The sequence below is a fragment of the Mesoplodon bidens genome, assembly GCF_964165515.1.
Source record: "Mesoplodon bidens genome assembly, chromosome: 12".
In the NCBI taxonomy this organism is placed as follows: domain Eukaryota; kingdom Metazoa; phylum Chordata; class Mammalia; order Artiodactyla; family Ziphiidae; genus Mesoplodon; species Mesoplodon bidens.
The window spans coordinates 44140369-44162710 of NC_138168.1; the positions used below are offsets into that span (position 1 = coordinate 44140369).

The following is a 22342-nucleotide window of genomic DNA, read 5'->3' on the forward strand; positions in this document are numbered from 1 at the left end:
AAATAAGAAAATGGCACTCCTCATTGTTTTATAAATTTCTCCAGATCTCTGCCCAAACATGATCACATTTATTCCCTTGCTTGAAGTCTTTATGAATTTTCTGTTTCTCACAAGATAAAGTTCAGGCTCCTTGGTGAAGTTGACAAGGTTGGGTGCAAGCTGGCCCCTGCCAACCTTTCAGACCTCATTTCCCCCCACTGTCCCTATACCTTCATTCTTACAGAGCTGGGCCTGGCCTTACTCTGAATGGGCAGAGCTGTTCATGCCTCTGGGTCTTGTGCATAATGGCCCTTCCGTCCCTCACCTTCTCTTTCCTTGATAAAGGCCTGCTCTATTCAAGTCCATCTAAACATTACCTCTCTGAGAAGTCTTTCTTACATCTCTCTGCAGAGCTGAGTGCTTCTCCCTATGACTTGTCTACCTACATTACAGCACTTGGCTCATTCTAAAACTGTTGGCTTATCTACTCCCACAGGCTGTGAGCCTGTCATTCATTCATCCCCCCATTCATTCACCCCACAAATGTTCTGACCAATAAATATACTAGGCACTAGGGATACAGCATTAAACAAAACTGTCACAAATCCTTGCCATCATGGAACTATTTAATGGAAAGAGACATTAAACAAATAAGTAAGAAACATAGATAGAATGGCTAATGGTTTGACACCAAAGCTTCTCCAGACATCCTAGGCCCTTGCAGTTGGGAGGCGCCAGAGGGCTGTGAACAGAAATGAGATGTGTCACTTCCAGTCCAAAGCATGTAAGAGCCAATCCATGACGCTCCAGCATGTCAAGCCACAAAATAGAAACATCCTGGATCCCTGGGTCACTGCTAGAAGAGAGAGGCCTAGAAAGCAACTAGTCCTGCAGTGGGCTCTGCCTGAGTGATAAATTAATTTTAGGTATCTAGTAAATGTTTGTTGAACAAAAGAAATGTTCTGTTCGTAACAGAATGGTTGTGAGGTCACAGACAGACAATATAAATGAAAGTGCTTTGCAAAGTATATCATGCTGTTCAAATGCAGAAAAAATAGCTATGATAAAATAGCTATGATAAAGTATCACTCTGCAGGTGAGGCAGAGACTAGAAGATATTTTTTATTTTCATTTTAAAAGATTGTAGCCAAAGGATTGGGTCAGTCACCCAACAAAGTTTGATGAGTTCTTAGACTGGGTTATAGTAGTAGTAGTAGTAGTACTACTACTACTTATTATTTGAAATTAATGAAAAGATGATTTAGAAAATGGCAGGCTGGCCAGAGAAGTATTGTCTACATTGCCAAAAGCCCTAAACTTTTTACTAACAAATGATGGCAGAAATCAATAGAGTGAAAAGAATTAATGATGGGCACCAATTTTCCTATAGTTACTATACTCAAACAGTTATTTTGGCATCAGTTAATTTACAGGCTTAAAAACATATGAATCATCCCAAAGATCAGATTATACCTTAGTCAAACAGGTAATTATTGCCATCCTTTTCTTGCCACTCCTCCAAGAATAATATTGAAGGATCGACTCTCTATACCACAAAAACATTAGAAGGAAGGTCTTCCACATGGCTGTGGAAGAAATGAAAATAAAAAGGAAATATTATAGTGACTGAGCCATAACCCTATGTGAGGTAGTTTGGCCATCTCGTCTTCACAGTTCATCTCCTGTGGACATAAGTGTACATTTCAGACACAGGAAGTCAGGGAGGGAAAGGAAAGAAATATGTATGTCTATATAAAGGGCTTGAACCATGACTTGGGGGTGGGGAAAGTGGAAAAAAAAAAGGCCATTTAAGTAGATGATGACATTACAGTCGGCATCCTGACACTGTTACTGCTTTCCATCAGCTTCAGAACTCAATCCGGTAGCCATTTCTTTAAAGTCTCAGAAAATTCCCCTGTACAAGAACACTGGGGAAGAAAGGTCTTTTCCAGTAAAGTGGATAAAACATACCACATTAAGTTGTCCCTCTTTTCCTCAGAGGAGAGCTCATTTTGCATAACAGACTATAGGAGCTAAATGCCAACAGAAGCTGACATGCTAGTTTATAAATCTAAGCAAACTGTTTAATTTTTGTATGTTACATGCAATTTTCTCAGCATCATTTCTGTTTTCCACCGGTGCCTATCATTTCATAAAAAACAATATGTTCACTTTTGGAACTCCTAATCAAAGGAAGCTCCTAATTATTAAAAAGTTTTATGCCTAATGAATAGTAAAAAGCAGGGACTCCCCTGGTGGCGCAATGGTTAAGAATCTGCCTGCCAATGCAGGGGACATGGGTTCAATCCCTGGTCCAGGAAGATCCCATGTGCTACAGAGCAACTAAGCCCATGGGCCACAACTACTGTGCCTGCACTCTAGAGCCCACAAGCCACAAACTCTGAGCCCATGTGCTGCAACTACTGAAGCCTGCATGCCTAGAGCCTGTGCTCCGCAACAAGAGAAGCCACTGCAATGAGAAACCCACGCACTGCAATGAAGAGTAGCCCCCACTCACCGCAAATACAGAAAGCCTGTGCTCAACAACGAAGACCCAACGCAGCAAAAAAAAAAAAAAAAAGAGTAGTAAAGAGCAAAACAAACCAAAAACAACCACCTATCAGAAAAATGTTTAACAATGAAATATCTTCTTGATGGAATATTATGAACCATAGCTATTATTTGGAAACACTCATGGTTTTACTTATTAGAAGATTTCTAAGTTTCAGCTTAAATAAAAAATCGATAATTGAATGAGCAACTCATTAAAGAGGAGTCTCTTCAGGGAGATTAAGTATTTAATCACCTGGTTTACTTACAACAGCACGTAAAAACGGAATCAGAGCCAGAGGATCGAAAGGGCCCACAGAGTACCCCTGATCTACCTTTCTGATAATGACAATAACCATCCCCACAGGTGGTCATCTGCCCTGTTTGTGAAGGTTCCAGAGGGATTCCTGTGGTTATACAATAGGCAATGCCACATACACAAACCAAATGACATGTCTCCCGAGAGCCAGGATATAATGACTGCTTAAAATTTATAGATAAATGGATTCTATCCAACAACTGATTACTTAACAAAGTTTTTATGTTATAAGAATGAATAGATGGGGGATAAAAGATTGGGATCTATTGGTTCCATAGTTTAAATGACTCATGAATATAACAACTAAGAAGAAATACATATACATACATATATATATAAAATAGCAAATGTTGGTGAGGATGTGGAGGAATTGGAACTCTTGTGTACTGTTGGTGGGAATGTAAAGTGGTACAGCTGCTTGTGTGAAACAGTATGGTGGTTCCTCAAAAAATTAAAAATAGAATTATATGCTCCAGCAATTCCATGAAGACGGTATAGATAGCCTATGCAAAGGACCTGTGGCCAAGAGGGAGCATGGCACCCACAAGAAATCAAAAGAAGACATGAATGGCTGGGACACAGTGATCCAGGAGGAAAGTGATGCAAAATGAAAGTAGCCCAAAGTTTCTCAACTTGGCACTATTAACATTTTGGGCCCGATACTTCTTTATTGTGAGAGGCTGTCTTGTGCACCATAGGATATTTAGAAGCATCCCTGGCCTCCACGCACTAGATGCCAGTAGCACTTTCCCCCAATATAACAACCAAAAATGTCTCCAGACATGGCCAAATGTCCTCTGAGGGGAAACATCACATTTGGTTCAAAACCACTGGAGAGAGATAGGCAGGGGCCAGGCCACGTAGGTCCTTTTATGGAGTTTTGCTTCGTTCTGTGAGCAATGGGAAGCCCCTTGGGATATTAAAAGGGAGAAGGGATAACATAATCTAAATTCCATTTCTAAAAGATCCTCTGTCAGTAGTGAGTAAAATGGAAGGGAGAATAAGCCCAGGCCAGAGGGGATGTGGACAGACCAATTAAGAGGCTAGGCCAGTTTAGAAGTTCCTAGACTAGTCCTAGTGCAAGCTAATGACAGCTTGGACTAGGGTGGTGGGTGGTGGAGATGCATACAATTGGATGGATTTGAGAGATAGGAAGTAAAATCAACAGGACTTCGTGATAGATTGGACATGTAGGGTGAGGCAGAAAGAGACATCAGGAATGTTTAATGCTAGAGGAAGTGGATGGGTGGTGGTGCTATTTACTAAAATGGGGAAGCTGGAGGTGGCCTTGGTTCGTGGGGGAGATCACACGATTTGATCATGTTAAATTTGAGGGGCCTTTGAGATGCCCAGGAACAGATGCTAAATAGGTAATTGGATATGTGTGTCTGGAGCTCTAGGAGGTCTGGATCGGAGATATAAATGAGGGAGCAAATGGTCTAAATATGGTAATCTCAGCTGTGAAAGTGTACTATCTCCTAAGGAAGGACTGTAGGAAGAAAAGATGAGGTCCTAGGACTGGGGCTTGAGTGTGGCCGCCATTTAATGACCTGATAGAGAAGAAATGGCTGGGAAATTGGTGAGAGCAAGAAGAATATGAGCAGGAAGTGCTAAACTGTGTCAGATGCTCCTGAGAGAATACATAAGATGACTAAAGAAAGTCTGCTGGATGTGGAGCAAAGGTCATTGTTGGTCTTAGTGAAAATGGTTCAGGTGGCCTGATGGAGACAAGAGCCAGATGGGAATGGATGAGGAGCAGGAGGTGAAGAGATGGAGACAGTGGGTACAGATGACATCTTAGGAGGTTGGACTGTGAGAAGGAGGAGAGACGTAAGGTGGAACCTGGGGAAGCATGTGAGGATGTTTCAAAATCAGAGGGCTGTGAGCATGTTTCAGTGCCAATTGGGAAATCTCTGGTTGAGGTGAGTTGGATGTCCAAGGAGAAGAGAAGCTTCAGAGGGGGAGGGAATGGCCTTAGAGAAGGGGAGTGGAATCAGCCCCTACAGTGCAGAGGGAGCAGGAAAGGAGGGGCGGGAGTGTGGTGGGTTTGTGTGTGAGTGGAGAAGTGGAGGGGTGTCAGCTGAGACTGAGGGAGGCTGGGCATTGGAGGTGGGGAGAATGGTAGAGAAGTTTGAAATTATGAGAATTATTATTAGAATAATGATTCTCAGGAAGCAATAGGCCCTTGGTCATCTAAAAAATAAAATTATGATTGGAATACTCAAATTACTTATATTAGTTTCCTAGGGCTGCCATAACAAAGTACCACAAAGTGAGTGGCTCACAACACCTGGGAGAGAAATTTATTCTCTGACAATTCTGGAGACTACAAGTCCAAAGTCAAGGTGTCGGCAGGGCCATGCTGTCTCTGAAGGCTCCAGGGGAAAATCCTCCTTGCCTCTTCTGGCTTCTGGTAGTTGCCAGCAATCCTTGGTGTTCCTTGGCTTGTAGATGCATCACTCCAATCTATGCCTCTGCCTTCACATGGCCTTCTCCCCTATGTATCTGTCTCCAAATTTCCTCTTTTTATAAGAACACCAGTCATTGGATTGGAGCTCACCTTAATCTAGTATGACCTCGTCTTAATTTGTGTACGTCTGCAAAGACTGTATTTCCAAATAGGGCCACATTCACATGATTTAATTGGACATGAATTTTGGGGGGACACATTCAACCCAGTATATTACTGAGACATGAGATTGTGTTAATGCATTTTAGAAGTATTTATAAGATTAAAAGAAAAATATCTTTAACAGCTAATGTTTATAGATCTCAAGGGCCTCATATTCATGGTGTCATATACTCCCTACAACAACCATTGTAGTGTCTCCACTGTGCCCATGTTACAGATGAGGAAATCGAGGCTAAGAGTAGCTGCGTGACTTGCCTAAGGTGAGATCCTGGCAGAGCCAAGACCTGAACACAGGCACTCTGGCTTCAGAGACCACCTTTAGCACTTGGCTCTGTTGTCTACCTTTTTCCAGATAATCCTGAGTTAATCATAAAATTTAGTTAGTTATCTATCTAAGGAGCTATGCTTCCCTGACATTCTTTGCTAATATCTTTTTTCTCTACATATAGCTCTTTATGCATTCATCATGCCTATAGCTGCTTGCTGACAGCCCACTGTGTGGGAACAGAAGCCTGCTGTTTTGTCCGTTTGGGCTGGCAAAATATAGCTCTCCTTCTTCCGGTAACTTCCAGGCTTGGCTTTCTTTCCCAGGTCTAAAGTGTCCAATTCACAGAGTTCTTGGAAGTGGAGAACCAGGATGACTACTACAGCATGGACGCTGGTTACGTCCACACCCAGGACCAGCAAGGAGTGTATGTCATGTATGATGAAGCCTTGAATGATCTGAAGGAACTGGAGACAGAACTGCTGCTTGTGGCCAGCCATTACACTGAGAAAGAAAAAGGTCAGAAGTCAGGTTTTTTAAAATCAACCAGCCAAACAGACAAAAACCACTAAGGGCTCTATTTAACACCTCCCACCTCAAAATATATAGGCATATACAATAGTATCTGAAAATTCAATAAGCATATACACCTCCTCAACACACACCATTTTAGAAAAGATACAGTTTTGTTTCCAGCTCAGGTCCCCCATTTGTTGGAGACTGTAACTTGGTTATAGTTCTTACTGTTGTTTAGACTCTACTTGTTGCCCAGTGGCATTTCTGCCTTACCCACTGGGTGCAGAGCCCTGAGGGAAATTAATGATTTTTTTCCTAAGTGACAAAAAAGGTGATTGACCTTGGGGAAACTGCAGCTGGAAGCAGAGATCTTCCTGAGTTCCTAACAGAAAACCACCAGGATGCAAAAAGCCCTGGGTAGGAAAATGCCAGACAAGCCCCAGAGGGAGAAATCATTAGTCAGGGTAATCAAATAACCCGTAATCTGTATTCTCTCTTCCTTTTGGCATCACTCAAATTTATCCAATTTTAGAAATAGATGAGGTAAGAATATTCCTATTGGAATAATATGACTATATTAGCATTGCATTTGGAAAGAACTTAGAGTTTCTAGACACATTGCAACACCTGGAGGGAAATTTAGCAAGAGTTTGTGCTATTTTGTAATATATGTAGACTTTAATTAAGGATAATTCATGGTCATATTGTTATAAAAGGCTGCTCTAAGAATGTTTGACAGCTAACCTTTCAGATCCCAGACAGAATTAATTTAGTATTAGATTGAATTTTTTGTCCTGTCTTTGCCACAGACCATTTGGGATCTGAATCATGGGATGCAGTGCTGGCATCCAACATTCCAGGGCATTTAATTTCAGCTCTTAGCTTTTATCTCTACTGGTCATCCTACATACTAATGCATCATTTTTCCTGATGTTAGTTTATGCTACAATTCGACTATTTCCATCTTTTAAGAACTTACTTTGAGTGAAATACTTAGTCACATGAGCATCTCTCGCTGAGCTAGTGAGTATACGGTCATCCATTGTAAAATGATTTCCCAACTGCTGCTATAGAAATTCCTGACCAAAAGCTTTCTCTTGTTCAAGTACGCACCATATACTTGATAATTATTAAACCTGAAAATCTCTTACTTTTGAATATTTTATTCTGAAATAGACCACTTAAAATTTTAAGCAATAATGATGTCGACAGTGAAAACCTACAGTACTATAGTGGGAAAATATTTTAGCTGAATAATGGCAATGATTACACTCATTGATTTAAGTTAGTAATTAACATAATTAAGGAATATCTTAGAAATTTCCCTGAAAAATGTTGACTTGGCTGGCATCAATTGATACAGCAAGTTAAACTGGGTTTGTTGTTAAACCACCAGGGACCTGTTTTTACCGAAGGAGAAATGTGTGTTTTGCCTTTAAATTACAGGTTTGCAGACATTTTAGTAAATATTTCATGTTAACTGAATTTTGGTTATATTTCTAAAATTAGTCTTTTAAAACTAAAAGTAAAAACAAAAGCTCTGTTGATTTAAAAGTCAGCAAGTATGAACTTAGCACCTGGTCTTGCCCATGGCTCTTTAACCGATTCTCAGGAATCCCAGTTACCCATTCAGTGTTTTCCTTCCTGAGAGGGAGCTGACAATCTGAGGGGTCCATTTCTACTAGGAATAGCTTCATAGAGAGGCGTGTCTCTGGTCATTTTCATCCATTTCTATACCAGGTCACAAAGAGGGCAGCGAGTCAAATATTGACCAGGACTGGGGATGGGCCCATGCAGGTATGGACAGATTCGCTGTGCTGTATGACACGTGGACTTGGGAAGCACCTCTTCTAGAAAACAAGCACCAGGTATTTTTACCTAGAAAACAAAACATCTATTGAACATTCTTATAAACCCCAATATATTTTTTTAAACCCAGTGGGTCTTTTAGGGCAGCTCCCAATAAAATGAATAATTATTTAAATAACCTTAGCTAGTTGTAAGGATGTGAGTAATAAATTTTACGTTCTTTACTGTGGTTCTTTGTTACAAAAAATAAAATGTGAAGGATATGACTTTATCTTAAGGGAAGTTTGTTAGAGGGCTGTATAATTCAGGCCTTTTTATAATATGTATGCTTTTATTGAGAACAAATGATGATTCCATTCATGTTCATTGTCCTGTCAGGGACAAGCCTCACTTTGCTAAACACAGACAAACTGACTGACCTTATTATGGCCTTTAGAAGGGTATGCCACATGTGGGTGAGTGAGAGCAGTTGGGCAAGGATTTCCAGAATGGAATTAATAGGATTTGAAGACTGGATATTGGAGTGAGAGAGTGAGGGTGGAATTAAAATGACTTCCTCGGGCTCAGGGAGGAGGCTGTTAACTGAAACAGAATGAAAGAGGAGGGGCCTCTTTAGAGGGGAAGATAACATTGAGTCTAGGACACAAGGTATGTGAGGAGAGTTTGCTAAAACCCAGGTGTGAATGTTTTGCGGGAGCTGGTTTTGAAGCTCAGGAGCAGGTATGAGCTGAAGTATGAATGTGGAAGTTGAACCATAGTAATGAATCGAAATGACTAGGAAAAGCCAGAGATGCCTGAAATGGGTTCCTGGGAACACTTACATTTAACAGGAAGGTCATGGAACAAGAATCCATGAGAGGAACAAGAAGGAGGAACCAAAGAGACTGAAGAAAAAAAGAAAGGGATAGTGTTAGGAAAGCCCACAGGAAAAAACATTTTAATTAGGAGAGGATGGTTTCCTGTGTGGACGTGAAACATCAAGAAAGGTGAGTCCTAAAAAACAGACTGTGGGGTCAGCCATCAGGCTATCATTGCCAGCTTTGTAGGACTCTCTCAAAAGAGTACAGAAATGGAAGCCAGTTACAGTGAATTGTGATGTGGACGGAGGATGAGGAAGTGGAAATGTTTTCTTTGAATTGTTTTTCTAGTAGAGGGTTTACCATTTCATCTACGCTCTGGTCTGTTACTCATGGAGATGTAGGTCACCCACTTTTGAAAACAACTGGCTGGACTTAAAGGGTACAAGCCTTGGCCTTGAAAATTGTTCCTCTTTTCAAAGACAACTGGCTTCTAGAGTTTGCATCTGCAAACTTGATCTGCCAAACAGAACCTTACTGTGATCAGCTGGGTAAATAGGAGATTTAGACTCAGTGTAGAAACTGGAGAGGCTGCATTAAACGTAAAGTAATACAGAATCCTCAAACTCGACAAGTTTATTGGGCCAGACATGAGTTTTAAGCAGCCCCCCCTTTTCTGTACTCTCCCCACCTCCACTTTCAGTTCTTCTAGGCCTTTTATGGAGGCCCCAGGCAGGACACAATGGCAGAGAAGAATAGAAAGGCAGAGAGTAAAGAAAACAAATTTCTTCTTACTTTGGCCTAAGGTTCATTCTGTGCTAAGCTACCAGGGCTGTCCACTGGTTTCTTCTGTGGTACGTGAAATTATTTTAACTTAAAACAATCATTGAAAATATCTCCCAAAACAACCATTGAAAATATCTCCCTCCTTTCTACCCCAAGAATGTGTTCCCTATAGAAACTGAGCAATCTGTGCCCAAAACTGGAAAATGTGGCTTTCTAAATCAGCAATTGGTGAAAGGGCCTAATTTTAATGGATAAACCAGATTTTTATCTAAAGTACAACTGATTTCCCCCAGTACTGATTCTACTGCCAAGTGTCCTCAGCTGTTTTTTATTGTTAAATATATTGGAAACACTAAAGTCAAGAATTGTTCAAACACATTGGCTTGTCTTAAATCCTTAAAGTAGCCATATTATGTGAAAGGCTCATAAAAATAGAGCTGGTGTGAATTTAGGTGGATTAAGAGACTCAGAAGCTGGGCATCAGCTGTGCCAGTTCCTGACATTTATACCAACTGCTAATTCTCTCCACAGCCACCAGAGGACACATTTTCAGGGTAATTTGAATTAGTGTTTAGAGCACTAAAAAAAGGCCAAAAATTCTGTGACAAGATGTGTCTGACACTGATTTTCTGTTTTGCACTTTCATTTGACCTAAAATACTGTTTTTAAAAGTTTTTTAAGTCCAAGAAATAAAAAAAGGCTGAGGTAAAAAATATAAACACAGTACGGTTTGAGATTATTCACTTTTCTATTTTCACCAATATTTGATGCCTACCGTCAGTGTGCACCACATATTACTTTGCCTGAGAGTTGGCCCTTGACATACACAGGTGACATTTGACAGGCTAGGAAGACTTCTTAGACAAATACCAGCCCAGAGTTTAAATGGAAATGGGCCAGTTAACAAACAGATAATAAATAGCAACTGTGAGGCAGAAAGATCACAGTCCTACCCCTGCTGAGAAAGAATTCATAATAAAATTATGCAAAGGGCCATCTGAGAGCTTTTCAAGGTGGAGGGCAAAGCTTGAAAAAGGCTTGTCAATTTTAAAAGAGCCACATTTTCCTTCTCAACAGCTAGGGTTGCCAGGTAAAATATGACAATATTGGGGACATACTGAAAAAGTATTGGTTGTTTATCAGCAATTCAAATTTAACTAGATGACCTGTATTTTTATTTGTTAAATCTGGTAATCCTACCAACAACAAAGTGATAGTGGCAATTTAGCACCAGCCTCTGCAACCTGGTATCACCAGATTGGAATCACCAGCAAGAACCCTTACCACAAACTTCCCCTGCCAAATAACCAAACAATAGGGCTTATTGTACAAAAACAGGTCAAGGCAATACAAATACTATAAACCAGCTCCTGGGATTGCCCTGGCCCAGCCAAAAAGGTTTAAATTCGTCCAGAATGATTTAGGGAAGTTATTGTTTCTTTTCTAATCTTCCCCTAGGCTATTGAGTGGCACCCTTCTTACCCCATCACTCCTTCGTTTCTGCTTTGTCTTCTGCTATTTAATAACTGAATGCTATTCTAGAGTAGAGCCCTGTGGATGGGATAAGGTCATTTAGATCACCCTGCTTGCTTCATTTTCCCTGGGGTTCACTTAAAGGCAAGGGAGCTGCACCTTCATTTCACACTCTGAGCTGTGTGAGTTTTTAACCTGTGGAGCACATTCTGTGTCCTAAGCTTTTAGCCACTTCTGGTGTTATCCTTTTTATACTGAGGTTGACCCAAGGCCCCTTGGACCAATGTTTCCCAAAGGGCATCCTGCAAAACTGGATGCTAAATGAAGTGCCCCAGGCTCTCCCTGCTTGAGCCTTAGCATTGAAGCCCTCAGACACTGGACTTCTATTACTAAGGCAGTATTTGATTCCTAGTCTGCTATTGATTCTCAAGTGTTTACCTCCTTGGGAGCCTCAGGAGGTGTTATTGCAAGATGGAGACACTCCTGGCTTTTCCTGCCACTTGGTTCCTTTACTCCCCACTGCGCTGTTGCCACCTATATTCAAGTAGTGCTTACACCCTCTCAATTCTTTCTGGTCTTGCATTCTTAGCTATGGGCTCCACACAATGAAAGGGCCTCTTTATCTCCTTCTAGGAAATTCCGTAGTTTGTTAAGAAGTGGGCTGGCTTCCTGGCCTCAAACTACCAGGAAGATGAACACCCAAGGAAACAAAAAATGCTCTTTCTCTAATGCATCTCAGCGTGTGCTAGGCTGTCAGGTGGGTAGAAATTGCAGGCTCAACAATCCACTCCTTGCTCTCAATTAAATGCACACACTGGGCACACCTATGTCTTTGGTGATACAGCTACCCTGAGAGCTGAGGCCTTTCAGAAGCATGAAACCTCCATTAGAGGAGTGGGTCAGAGAAGACTGGGGAGGGACATGTTGAGCTGAAACTCTTGGGGGGATGTTGGATTAGATCGGCAGAGGAAAGGGATCTGTTCTGTTGTGAGACCATTGGGAGTAAAAGTTCAGAAGCTTTCAGTTAGAGTTGATTTATCCATCAGGTAATATAGACGTGGTGTTTAGGATCTAAGAGCTTTTCAGGCACCATTGAACATATGTGAGATCTGAGAGGAAAAAAACATGCATTACTCGGAAATGCAAAAAGAAAATACAAAATAGTTATCAATAAATGCTTAAATGACATGTCCATAAAATGTTAAAACGCTAACTGAGCACTTGTAAACATCTCATTACATTTGGAAACAATTTATGGATCAGATTTTCTCACTTTATAAGAATTCTCAAGTACATACTACCCAGAAATCATAGCCAATCATTAATGAAATGTATTGCTCATAGCCAAATAATTTGAAAAGCAAAATTATAAATATCATTTAACATTTTTACAGAAAAATATTGATTGGGATGTAAGTTTTAATGTATTTGGTATAACATGGGTCAGGGTCTCCGAAAGTAAGTGAGTCTAAGGCCTGTGAAAGTTTTTTTTTTTTTTTTAACATCTTTATTGGAGTATAATTGTTTTACAATGTTGTGTTAGTTTCTGCTTTATAACAAAGTGAATCAGTTATACATATACATATGTTCCCATATCTCTTCCCTCTTGCATCTCCCTCCCTCCCACCCTCCCTCCTATGAATGTTTTAAAACAACCCTAAGACAGTACCTTGTTCAGAACTACTTACATATTGGCCCTTAGGTCCCTGTTTGGGATTCCAGCCCATTGATCTCTGAAGAGCTTTTTCTGATTAGCACCATGACTAATTACACACAAATAGAATTTACACACAGAACAGAAATTCCTTAAGTGCATAAACAAATGTAAAAACAAAATAAAGAGCATTTCTTTCTGAATTCCCACACTAAGAACCCTCTTCAACAGTTAGTGCATGGAAGCTTTCTTCGGTTTTTAGAAAAGACTTGTGAACTCCACTAAAACAGAAGCTCCCTCGATGCTCTTGAGAGTTCTGTACATAGGCCTTTCCTAGTGAAGTCTGATCTGGGATAAATGCCTTTATAGCTAGAGGGGACTTTCATCCTCAGCTTGCCACTCTAACCCCCTCCCCCACCATTTCTACATAGGTGAAACTTCGGCAAACTGTTAAAGCAAAAGGGTCATAAATGGGACTGAGGATGTAGAAGAGGGGTGGAGGCCACCTGCTCACCTTTGGTGATAGAGTAAAATGGGGGAGGGAGAGTGGGTCTGTGGAAAAAGGTGTTGGAGATAAATGGGTTTGATGAAGTGACATTGAATGCACTGTCTCATTGGAGCATATAGTTATTAGATGTTATATTATTCATTATATTACCCCCCCCCCTTATTTTGTGGAGAGCAGAGGAAGAGGGGACAGAGGTGAAACGAGTGCTTTGTCCCTCACCCTCCCTAGCTTGGTCTGTGTCGCACTGGTGTGGCAGCTACCCACCCTGGCCTGGTACCCAGAGGTTCAGAGCTATCCCTCTCCTGTTGATGGTGGGGGTCTTTCCAAAGCATGGAATGGGTGGAGGCTCACCTCTCTCTGCTGGGCCCTGTTCCCTGACTATCAACCTTACTTGAAACTTCTTGGCAATTACTCTGAAGCCTACCAGCATGCGTTGGACCCAGAGAGGTTTGCCTTAGCACAAGTGATCACTGACGTCATACACAGGTGCCCAAGGTTTGATCTCAGCTACCCTTGCTTCATTAAGGCCTACTGAGAGGAATGCACCTGCCTGAGGCTTCACCTGCAGCTGGTGAGGGGCATCCTCACGTGAGTATATTTGGGTTTTAGAAGATTCCATGTGAGAAGAGGATGAAAAACACAGGCCAAGACTGAAAATCGTGTTTTCCTTTCAGTCCCAGTCCAGAATCTGAGTTTTCTAGGGCAGCACGTACACGATGTTTATTTATAAGCTTATTTGCATTGTTGAATTCCAGGCATGACTACAATCTTAAAGGGAGGTTTCCAATCCTAATTGCATTTAATGATACCAAAGAATTGACAACCTGTTTTCATTCAGTCATAGAGTTTATAGCAAAAGAAGGATGAAACCTACCCCCTTGTAAGACATTAAAGTGTAAAATTATATTTATTTTTTAAAAGGTTGCAATTATTTCTAGGACACTACAGGAAATGATCACAGTCTGTGTCCTCTGGGGAAAAGCTAGGAGATAACGATTGTTGCAGTACAGTTACCTTAGGCCTGCTTAGAATTTTTTCCTTGTAGTCAATTATTTGACAGAAAGAAGTTTTCTTGTGCCTCTTAAGATCGCCTGAAGCTGGTTGCCTTTGCTTTCCCTGGCTGACCCTCGGCTCAGACTAAAGACAAGCATGCCTCTGTGTGAGTGAATCCTTAAAACCCATGTCTGGGTGAAAATGAGTCAAATAATGAAGAGATGCAAAGGGCTGATGTTCTATTCTTATTATGCCAAGGCTCATAACTCACATCCATGGGAAAGTTTGACTTTTCTAATTTTAACTTTTATGTGATATTTCTAGATAGAGTGTCAGTGGGAGTATGTCCAGAGGCTTTGGCGTGAAGGCCATCCAGATGCTAGCAATACATTTGGACTTCTCCTTAACATAATTTTCAAATAACTCATTTCCATCAACAATAGCTGGGAAGTTGGTGTTGTCTTTAGACATTTTACATTTAATTTCTGGATAATTTAAGGATATGATGTTAAGCCTAATACTGTTCTACAAAGCACCTCTCAAGTATTTGGAGCTGAGAGAAGTAAATATAAAAGTCACAGAAGGGGGATTCCTTTGCATACTCAATATCTATTTACTTTGTAAATAAAGAATAGGAGGCTAGAATTTAAACTTATGCCACTGGGTGCAGAATCTTCATTCCCTTGAGGAGTCCTAAAAAACCCCGGTTGCTCTTGAAATGCTGTCATAGGATTTATCAGAGGTGCCACACAAGCCAACATATATGAAACATGGATGTGCTTTGAATTTCTCAAAAAGGAATTTCCTTATTCCAGCAAGTGTCAACAAAAAGGTTTCTGCAGGCTCATCTTGTGATACCACCTCCACCCCTTTAAGGAGCAGATTAAATTTCCTGAGATCACTCAGAGAGAGTACATGAAGTCACCCCCTTGATATGTGGTATGATTCCCCCTCACCATTCCTTTCCAGGCTTCAAGGATACAGAGGAACCAAGAAGCTGATGACAGGCTCCAAGCTGGTCTGTGTAACCCAAGATCACAACCTCTCTGTTGCTCCAAATGGGTGGAGAAATTGTCCAGCTCCTTTCAACATTCAACAAATATTTTTGAGCATCTACATGTACCAGGCAGTGTGCTAGGAGCTGAGGACACAGAATGAACAATACAGGCATGGCCCTATGCTCCTGTGAAGTGTATAGTCTAGCAGTACAGGCAGACTTGCAGTAAGAGATTGCCACAATGGGCTGTGATGTCATCTTCGTCCATCATTTCATGGACAGGCATCCCATGGGTAGGGTGCCATGGGATTTCATAGGTGATGTTCTAACCTTTTCTTTCTTTCTCTTGAGAAAAAACCCTGGGAGCTCCAGGCACAAGACTGCATTTTCTCCAAAGACCTTTCACAGGACTGATTTTTTAACTATAGTAAGTTTGAGACCACTTCTACTGTTCAGGAAGTGGTTTTTGACAGAACATGCTAGGACTATATGGATACTAAATCCTGTCAGAGTGTCTCAAAAGCAAATGATATTTACTGGATGAGATTCCTTTCCAGACTTAGGATTGTATTTTCTAAGATCTAGGACTAAGAAGAATCCCATTTGCATGGGTTTAAGAAGTATTTAGATATAGAAAGGCCCTTGACTTGGCTGGTGCTATATCCTTTATTTCCAAAGCAATAACCCACAGAAAAGTGTTTTATTATTTCTGGCCTCACTCATTCATAAAATATAACATTTTTATGGCAAACATGAATGATTCCAGCAGTTGTGTACAGAACTTAAAAATCGTCTTCATCCATTATCATTTTGGGGGAAAAAAATGGATAAAGAATCGGGTGAAAAATAGAAATAGTCATGGAAAGTATTTGTTTAATATTTAGATACTTATATTAAGTTATTTTGTTTTCAAATATTTGGCTAAATATTGATTACTGAAATGTTGACAGGTTTGCCATATACAATTTTAGAATCCTTTTTTTCAATTTTATTGAGATATAATTGATATACAGCACTATATACATTTAAGGTATACAGCATAATGATTTGACTTACAATGAATCTTATTCTTTTTGGCTTTTAGAGTAAACTATGTCTTCCAATTTTAAAAAGGTTCATATTAAAGCAAAACGCATGTTGTGTAACTTGATGGGCTCCCTGGACAGCCTCTGAGACCCCATTGAGCTTCCAATTTTTTATAATGCCCTGGATTATATGAGTGTTTTATTGGTCTCGAAAAATATAAAATTCAAATACCTGTAGAAACATTAAGTTCTTCACTGTGTAAAATCGTCATTAATTGTTTCTCTTCATTAAGCCCAGCTTTGACAAACGTTTACCTGCTGTAGTTCCACCCTTCCCTGGGCCTGCCTTTGCGCATCCCCAGAGCCCTTGAGCACCTCCTCAGGGAGGCCTGCCACACCTGCAGGCCCACATCAGCCAGTGCCCTCACCTTGCTAGAGAGACACATGCTGCGGCTGGCCCTGGATGTGTGGCTCACTCCAGCCAAGCCCAAGTCCTGGTACAGCGCACAGCTCCAGAAAGACGTAGGTTCTCTGAAAGGGGTAGGTGGGTCCTTGGCAAAGAGAATGTTTCCTCCCAGATGTTACTACTTAGCTTTGTTTTTATGTTTGGCTCTATTCCCCTCTATTTGGCCAGGGACAGATCATAGTCCTAGGGCTTGACAACATTTTTTTTCATTTTTGGTCAAAGTTTCTAGTTTATCAGGATGCTGCTACAGTTATAATTTAAAGGGAGATGTACTAGGTATGGGGAAAATATTTTCTGGTTTATTATTTATATTTTTAAAATATTTTTTAATTAAAAAAAATTTTTTTCTAAGATTCTTCCTAAAATGTACTCTTTTGCCCTGAGCTGAGATCTGGTAGAGGAGAGACAGCACTGAGTGAGGAGTCAGTGACTTGGACTCAAGTTCAGTCCTGCCATTAACTTGCTGTGTGACTCTGAGCCTTACTTTCCTATTTTTTAACATTATGTTTGTGTATTTGAGGGGAGGAAGGTAGAAGTGAGCTCAATGATCACCAAAGCCCCTTCCAGCTCTAATGCTCTGTGATTCAAACTGTGGCCCAGTGATTTACATGGTGTTTGTAATTGGATTTTAATTCTTTTCTTTTTCTATTAAGGCTATCACAGTTGAGCCTGGGTTTCTAATTTGACCTTACTCTGGGTGGGTACTTGCTGTTAAGATGAAGGAACTTTCAAGGACCCCAGCTGCCAAAAATATTTGTTCCACAGGTCTGCCTCAGCCTCCTATCTCCTCCTGCCCAAACTAAAGTTTTATTTTCTGGTAAATTAATTTTGAGTTGATCGAAAGTAAAATTTAGAATTGTAGCAAAAGAGGAAAACAGAAAATTACTCTAAATATAACCACTCAAGTGCATTCGTAATCATTATTTTTCTGAATTCAAGTATTCTTCATATACATGTTTTACATAGTTCTTTCTAATCATACCCTTCATACACTATCTCCTGTTTTTCTCAGTTAACATCATATTATATATTCTTCCATATTGCTAATAGTCTTTATACTCACTCACCTTTACGACCACATAATTCCCTTAAGTGGTGGATCATAACTTATCCAACCATCAATGGGCATTCAAGTAGTTTCCAATTTTTCATTATTATTAAAAATGCTATGAGGTACATCCCCATGCTCACAGGTTTTTACGTATTTTGAATCAATTCCTTTGGATAGATTCCAGAAGCGGATTTGCTGAAGCAAAGTTTAAGTCTTTTGACACATGCTGGCAGATCACTTTCCAGAAGAGTCATGCCACTGATAGCGTATAAGAGTACCAGTTCGGCTATACCCTACAATGTTAGGTATAGGCGTGTAATGTCTGTGCTAATATATACATATTACATATAAAGGTGGCATTACACTGCTGATTTTCTTTCCTTGCTATTTGTTGAGATTAAATATTCTTCCAAATGTCTTGTTATTAGTTGTATTTTTTATGAATTTTCTGTTCTTTCCTTTAGTTTATTTATCTCTTGGAATCCTAATGTCATTCCTATCCACTTACATGAGCTCTTCTTTAAAAAAAAAAAAAACTTTAACCCTTTTGTCCATCATATTTTCTGCAAATATTTTCCCCAATTTGTCTTTTTATTTTTTAACAGAAACTTATTTTCATGTAGTCAAATCTGTTTGTCTTTTCTTTTGCAATTTCTTCTATCCTCCTAAATCCAGAAAGCAAAAATTCCTCCAGATGTTTCATATTTTATCTTATTTTATTCTAACTTCTTAAGGTTTTATCTTATTTCAAAAATATTTAACTCCTTTGAGTGTTCCACCTGGAGTGTGTGTGCATGTATGTGTGTGTATATGAGTGTGTGTGTGGTATAAGGTATGGCTCAAAATAGAATTTTTCCCCAAATTACCAGCCATGTATCCTACTACCATTTATTGAGGATTATTTTCACATTGTATTATGGTACCAAATTTTTTTTCAAATGTATTTTTAGTTCTCTTATAAATTGTAGTGAATATATGGGGTACCTATCCAGTCTCTCATTGATCCCACACTTTATTTTATTTTATTTCATATTTTCAGCCGCACTGCGTGGCTTGCGGGATCTTAGTTCCCCGACTAGGGATTGAACCCAGGCCCCTGGCAGTGAAAGTGCCAAGTCCTAACCACTGGACCACCAGGGAATTCCCCACACAATTCTAATTGTTATTATTTTTGAAATGTGTTCAAATTGGGACCTAGAAATGATAAATATTCAGATTAATCTTTTGTATTGGGACAGAAAATGGGGCAGGTATTGCCCTCAGAAGACAAGCAGGAAATTAGTTGAATAAATCTCTTTATCACTTTGGAAGACTTCAATTGTCTAGAAATTGCATCTCTGAGTAGGCAAGGACTTTGGTAGATAAGTGGATCTACCCTTGGGAAGCCAAACCAGGAAAGGCAGACTAGCGGGTCTCCAAACTGGGTCCTTGCTGGGAGTGGTATATTAGAGGGTAGCAAAAATGTCAGAGCAGAGGAGGGGTGAGCAAGGCAGAAGGACATTAAAGAACAATGTGGTTACTTCACCAATCACCCAGGGCTGACTCTGAATGGAGGAGCACTGCAGAGGCAGTTTGGTATACTGTAAAACTATAGCTTGGAACTAGGAAACCTAAGTTTATTCTTGGTACTGTTGTATGACCTTAGAAAATTTCAGTGTTGCTTCAGACCTCTCACTGGTGAAATGGAAATAATAGTATCTGTGATGCCTAAATCATGGGTATCTTGTGAAAATAAAAATGAGTTAATATACGTGAAAATACTTGAAATTTTTAAAACTTCAATTAGAGTTTATAAGAAATTATTAATATTATTATTATTGGCCACTAAAATACTTGGAATATATCAGACACTTCTATTTCTATTTAGGTCATCTTTGTCATTTCTCTCTTTATTTTGGCTTAAAACTTTTATGATAATGGTAATAGCAAATACTCTGTACCCAGCACTTTTGCATATATTAACTCACTTAACCCTCTCAACAACCCTATGATACAGTTTTGATCTATCAGTTCCTATTAGGTGCTGTTATTATCCTTATCCCCACTTTGCAGATGAGGAAACTGAGAGACAGCTAAATTGAATAAATTGCCCCAAATCTCACAGCTTATAAGTGTCAGAGCTAGGACTTGAGCCCAGGAACTCTGGATCCAAAGTCTATGCTGCTGATGTATTTTTCTTAATATGTCAAATTTCTTTGTGTGTGTGTGTGTGTGTGTGTGTGTGTGTGTGTGTTTTAAAAAGTATTCTGTTTTCTTTCAGCTGTTTTCAGCTAAAGTGATGGGCGATCCCTTCCTCGTGGGGGAAATAGGCCTGCTTGCATTCAAGTCTGCAGCAGACGAAGGACAGAACCAAGGCCAAGATTCTCATATGCTGCTCCTACAGACATTTTCCAAACTTGTGGAACTCTTGACCCTCCGGCATAGGCTGATAGAGATGAGTCTGGAGAGTGTACACTTAGCACGGTCAGTAGGGGGACTGAGGATCCAGATGGAGGATAACAGAATACGGGTCCCCCTACCTGCAAGCCTTGCCCCATCTGTGCCCCCAGAGTAGCCAGAGTGAGCTTTCTAAATGGCTGAAATGATGACCTCCCTTTCTCCCTCCCTCCATTGTTTATCCTCTCACTCAGACCTCCCCACATGCCTGTCTGACCACTCAGCTAGGCTGGGTTCTCCTCTGAGCACCCAGGCTTTCTCTTCATTCAGCCATTGCCTTTTTTTTTTTTTTTTTTTTTTTGCTTTACGCGGGCCTCTCACTGCTGTGGCCTCTCCCGTTGCGGAGCACAGGCTCCGGACGCACAGGCTCAGCGGCCATGGCTCACGGGCCCAGCCGCTCCGCGGCATGTGGGATCTTCCCGGACCGGGGCACGAACCCATGTCCCCTGCATCGGCGGGCGGACTCAACCACTGCGCCACCAGGGAAGCCCAGCCCTTGCCTTTTAATTGGATGTTTAATATTGGTTTGTTGGTTTTCCTGCTAGTGTAAGCTCCCTAGTATCCTATCAAGGGTATGAAGCCTGACCCTCACTGGGCACTCAGTGAATACTGATTGTATTTGCTCTCAAATATAATGAAGTTGAATAGCAGAGCAGAAGCAATGGAGGGCCTAAAGAAAGGAAAGAATGAGTCAGTGACAGCATCCAGGTCTGGCAGAGGTATGGAAGGTTCAGCAGGCAGGGGGAGAGAACACTTAGTGAGTTAGGTTTTAGGTATGAGCGTGAGATGATGGTAAGACATTTAAGTGAACATGTTCCCCAAACTGGAAAAATATGGAACTTGAAGATTTGTTGCAAGCGTGTATGAGTTCTGTTGTGTTCTGTCCCCATGAGAGGCCCTGAAGATGCAAAGAGTCCAACTGTCAACCATCAACCACTGTCTAGGACCTAGTGTGGCCAGGGTCTGTACCGGGGACTTTACATGTATTAGTTCATGTACTCCTCAGAAGTTTCTTTTGATATGATAGCTTTATGATGTCCTTATGATATGTTATGATATGATGCTTACAAACATGTTACCAGCAGGAAGGTAGAGGCTCAGAAAAATTAAGTAATTTGCTTAAGATCAAATAACTAGAAAGCAGTAGAAGCAGAATTCAAACCATGAGCCCAGATAGTACTAACTGCTATGATACTACCTCCTCATAATTTCTGATCCTTGTTCTCAGGGAGTTCACAATGTAAAAGTTCCCCCTAATAAAGTTTAGTATGATATTCTAGTCATATGAACAAAATACTAGGGGAGCACAGGAAATAGTGTATTTCACTCTTTCTAAGTGAATCAGAGAAAGTTCCATAGAAAGGGGCCTAGGGATGACTGTGTAACTCCAAAATTCATATGTTCAAGCTCTAACCCCTAGTACCCCAGAATGTGACCTTATTTGGAGATAGCGTCTTTACAGAGGTAGTCAAGTTAAAATGAAGTTATCAGAGTAGGCTCTTATCTAATATAACTGGTGTCCTTATAAGAAGAGGTCGTTTGGACACAGACATACCCAGAAGGAATACTGTGTGAAACCACAAGGACAAGATGGCCATCTGTTAGCCGAGAAAGGCCTAGAACAGCTCCTTCACTCAAAACCCTCAGAAGGAACCAACCCTGCAACATTTTGATCTTGGACTTCTGTCCTCCAGAACTGAGACAAATTTCTGTTGTTTAAGCCCCCCAGTTTATGGTACTGTTTCACAGCAGCCTAGCAAACTAATACAGGTGCCATTTGAACTCAGCCTTAATGTACCAATTTCTCAAGATGAAGAAGTGTGTTAGAATGGGGGTAAGAGAGGAAGGGAAGGCATTCTAGACACAGAAGCCTGAAATGCCAGTGCGACATGTGAATGGATCCTGGCTGCAAGCCATGGACACATGAGAGTAGAGCTCAGAGTTGAAGCAGGACAGAGATGGGGGTCACAGGTTCTTACACAAGGGGATGATGGTTAGGGCCTGGAGTTGGATGACAGACTCCCTAAGGAGGGCATGGAGAAGGTGAGAAGAGGATTGGGTTTAGAACACCAGGAAACGGGTGTTG

At 40.6% G+C, this 22342-nt stretch overlaps 1 protein-coding gene across 1 annotated transcript in view; it reads left to right on the forward strand.

Annotated features, from left to right (window-relative positions):
* LOC308625885 (uncharacterized protein) overlaps positions 1–22342 on the forward strand; it is a gene marked incomplete at its 3' end in the record, with an annotated part of 150517 nt that overhangs the window by 40054 nt on the left and 88121 nt on the right. Inside the window, 8 exon segments of the mRNA XM_081250488.1 lie at positions 6080–6264; positions 8002–8129; positions 13401–13820; positions 13824–13876; positions 14227–14248; positions 14606–14683; positions 16628–16843; positions 20081–20373. Of these exon segments, the coding sequence (XP_081106614.1) occupies positions 6080–6264; positions 8002–8129; positions 13401–13820; positions 13824–13876; positions 14227–14248; positions 14606–14683; positions 16628–16843; positions 20081–20373 (1395 nt within the window).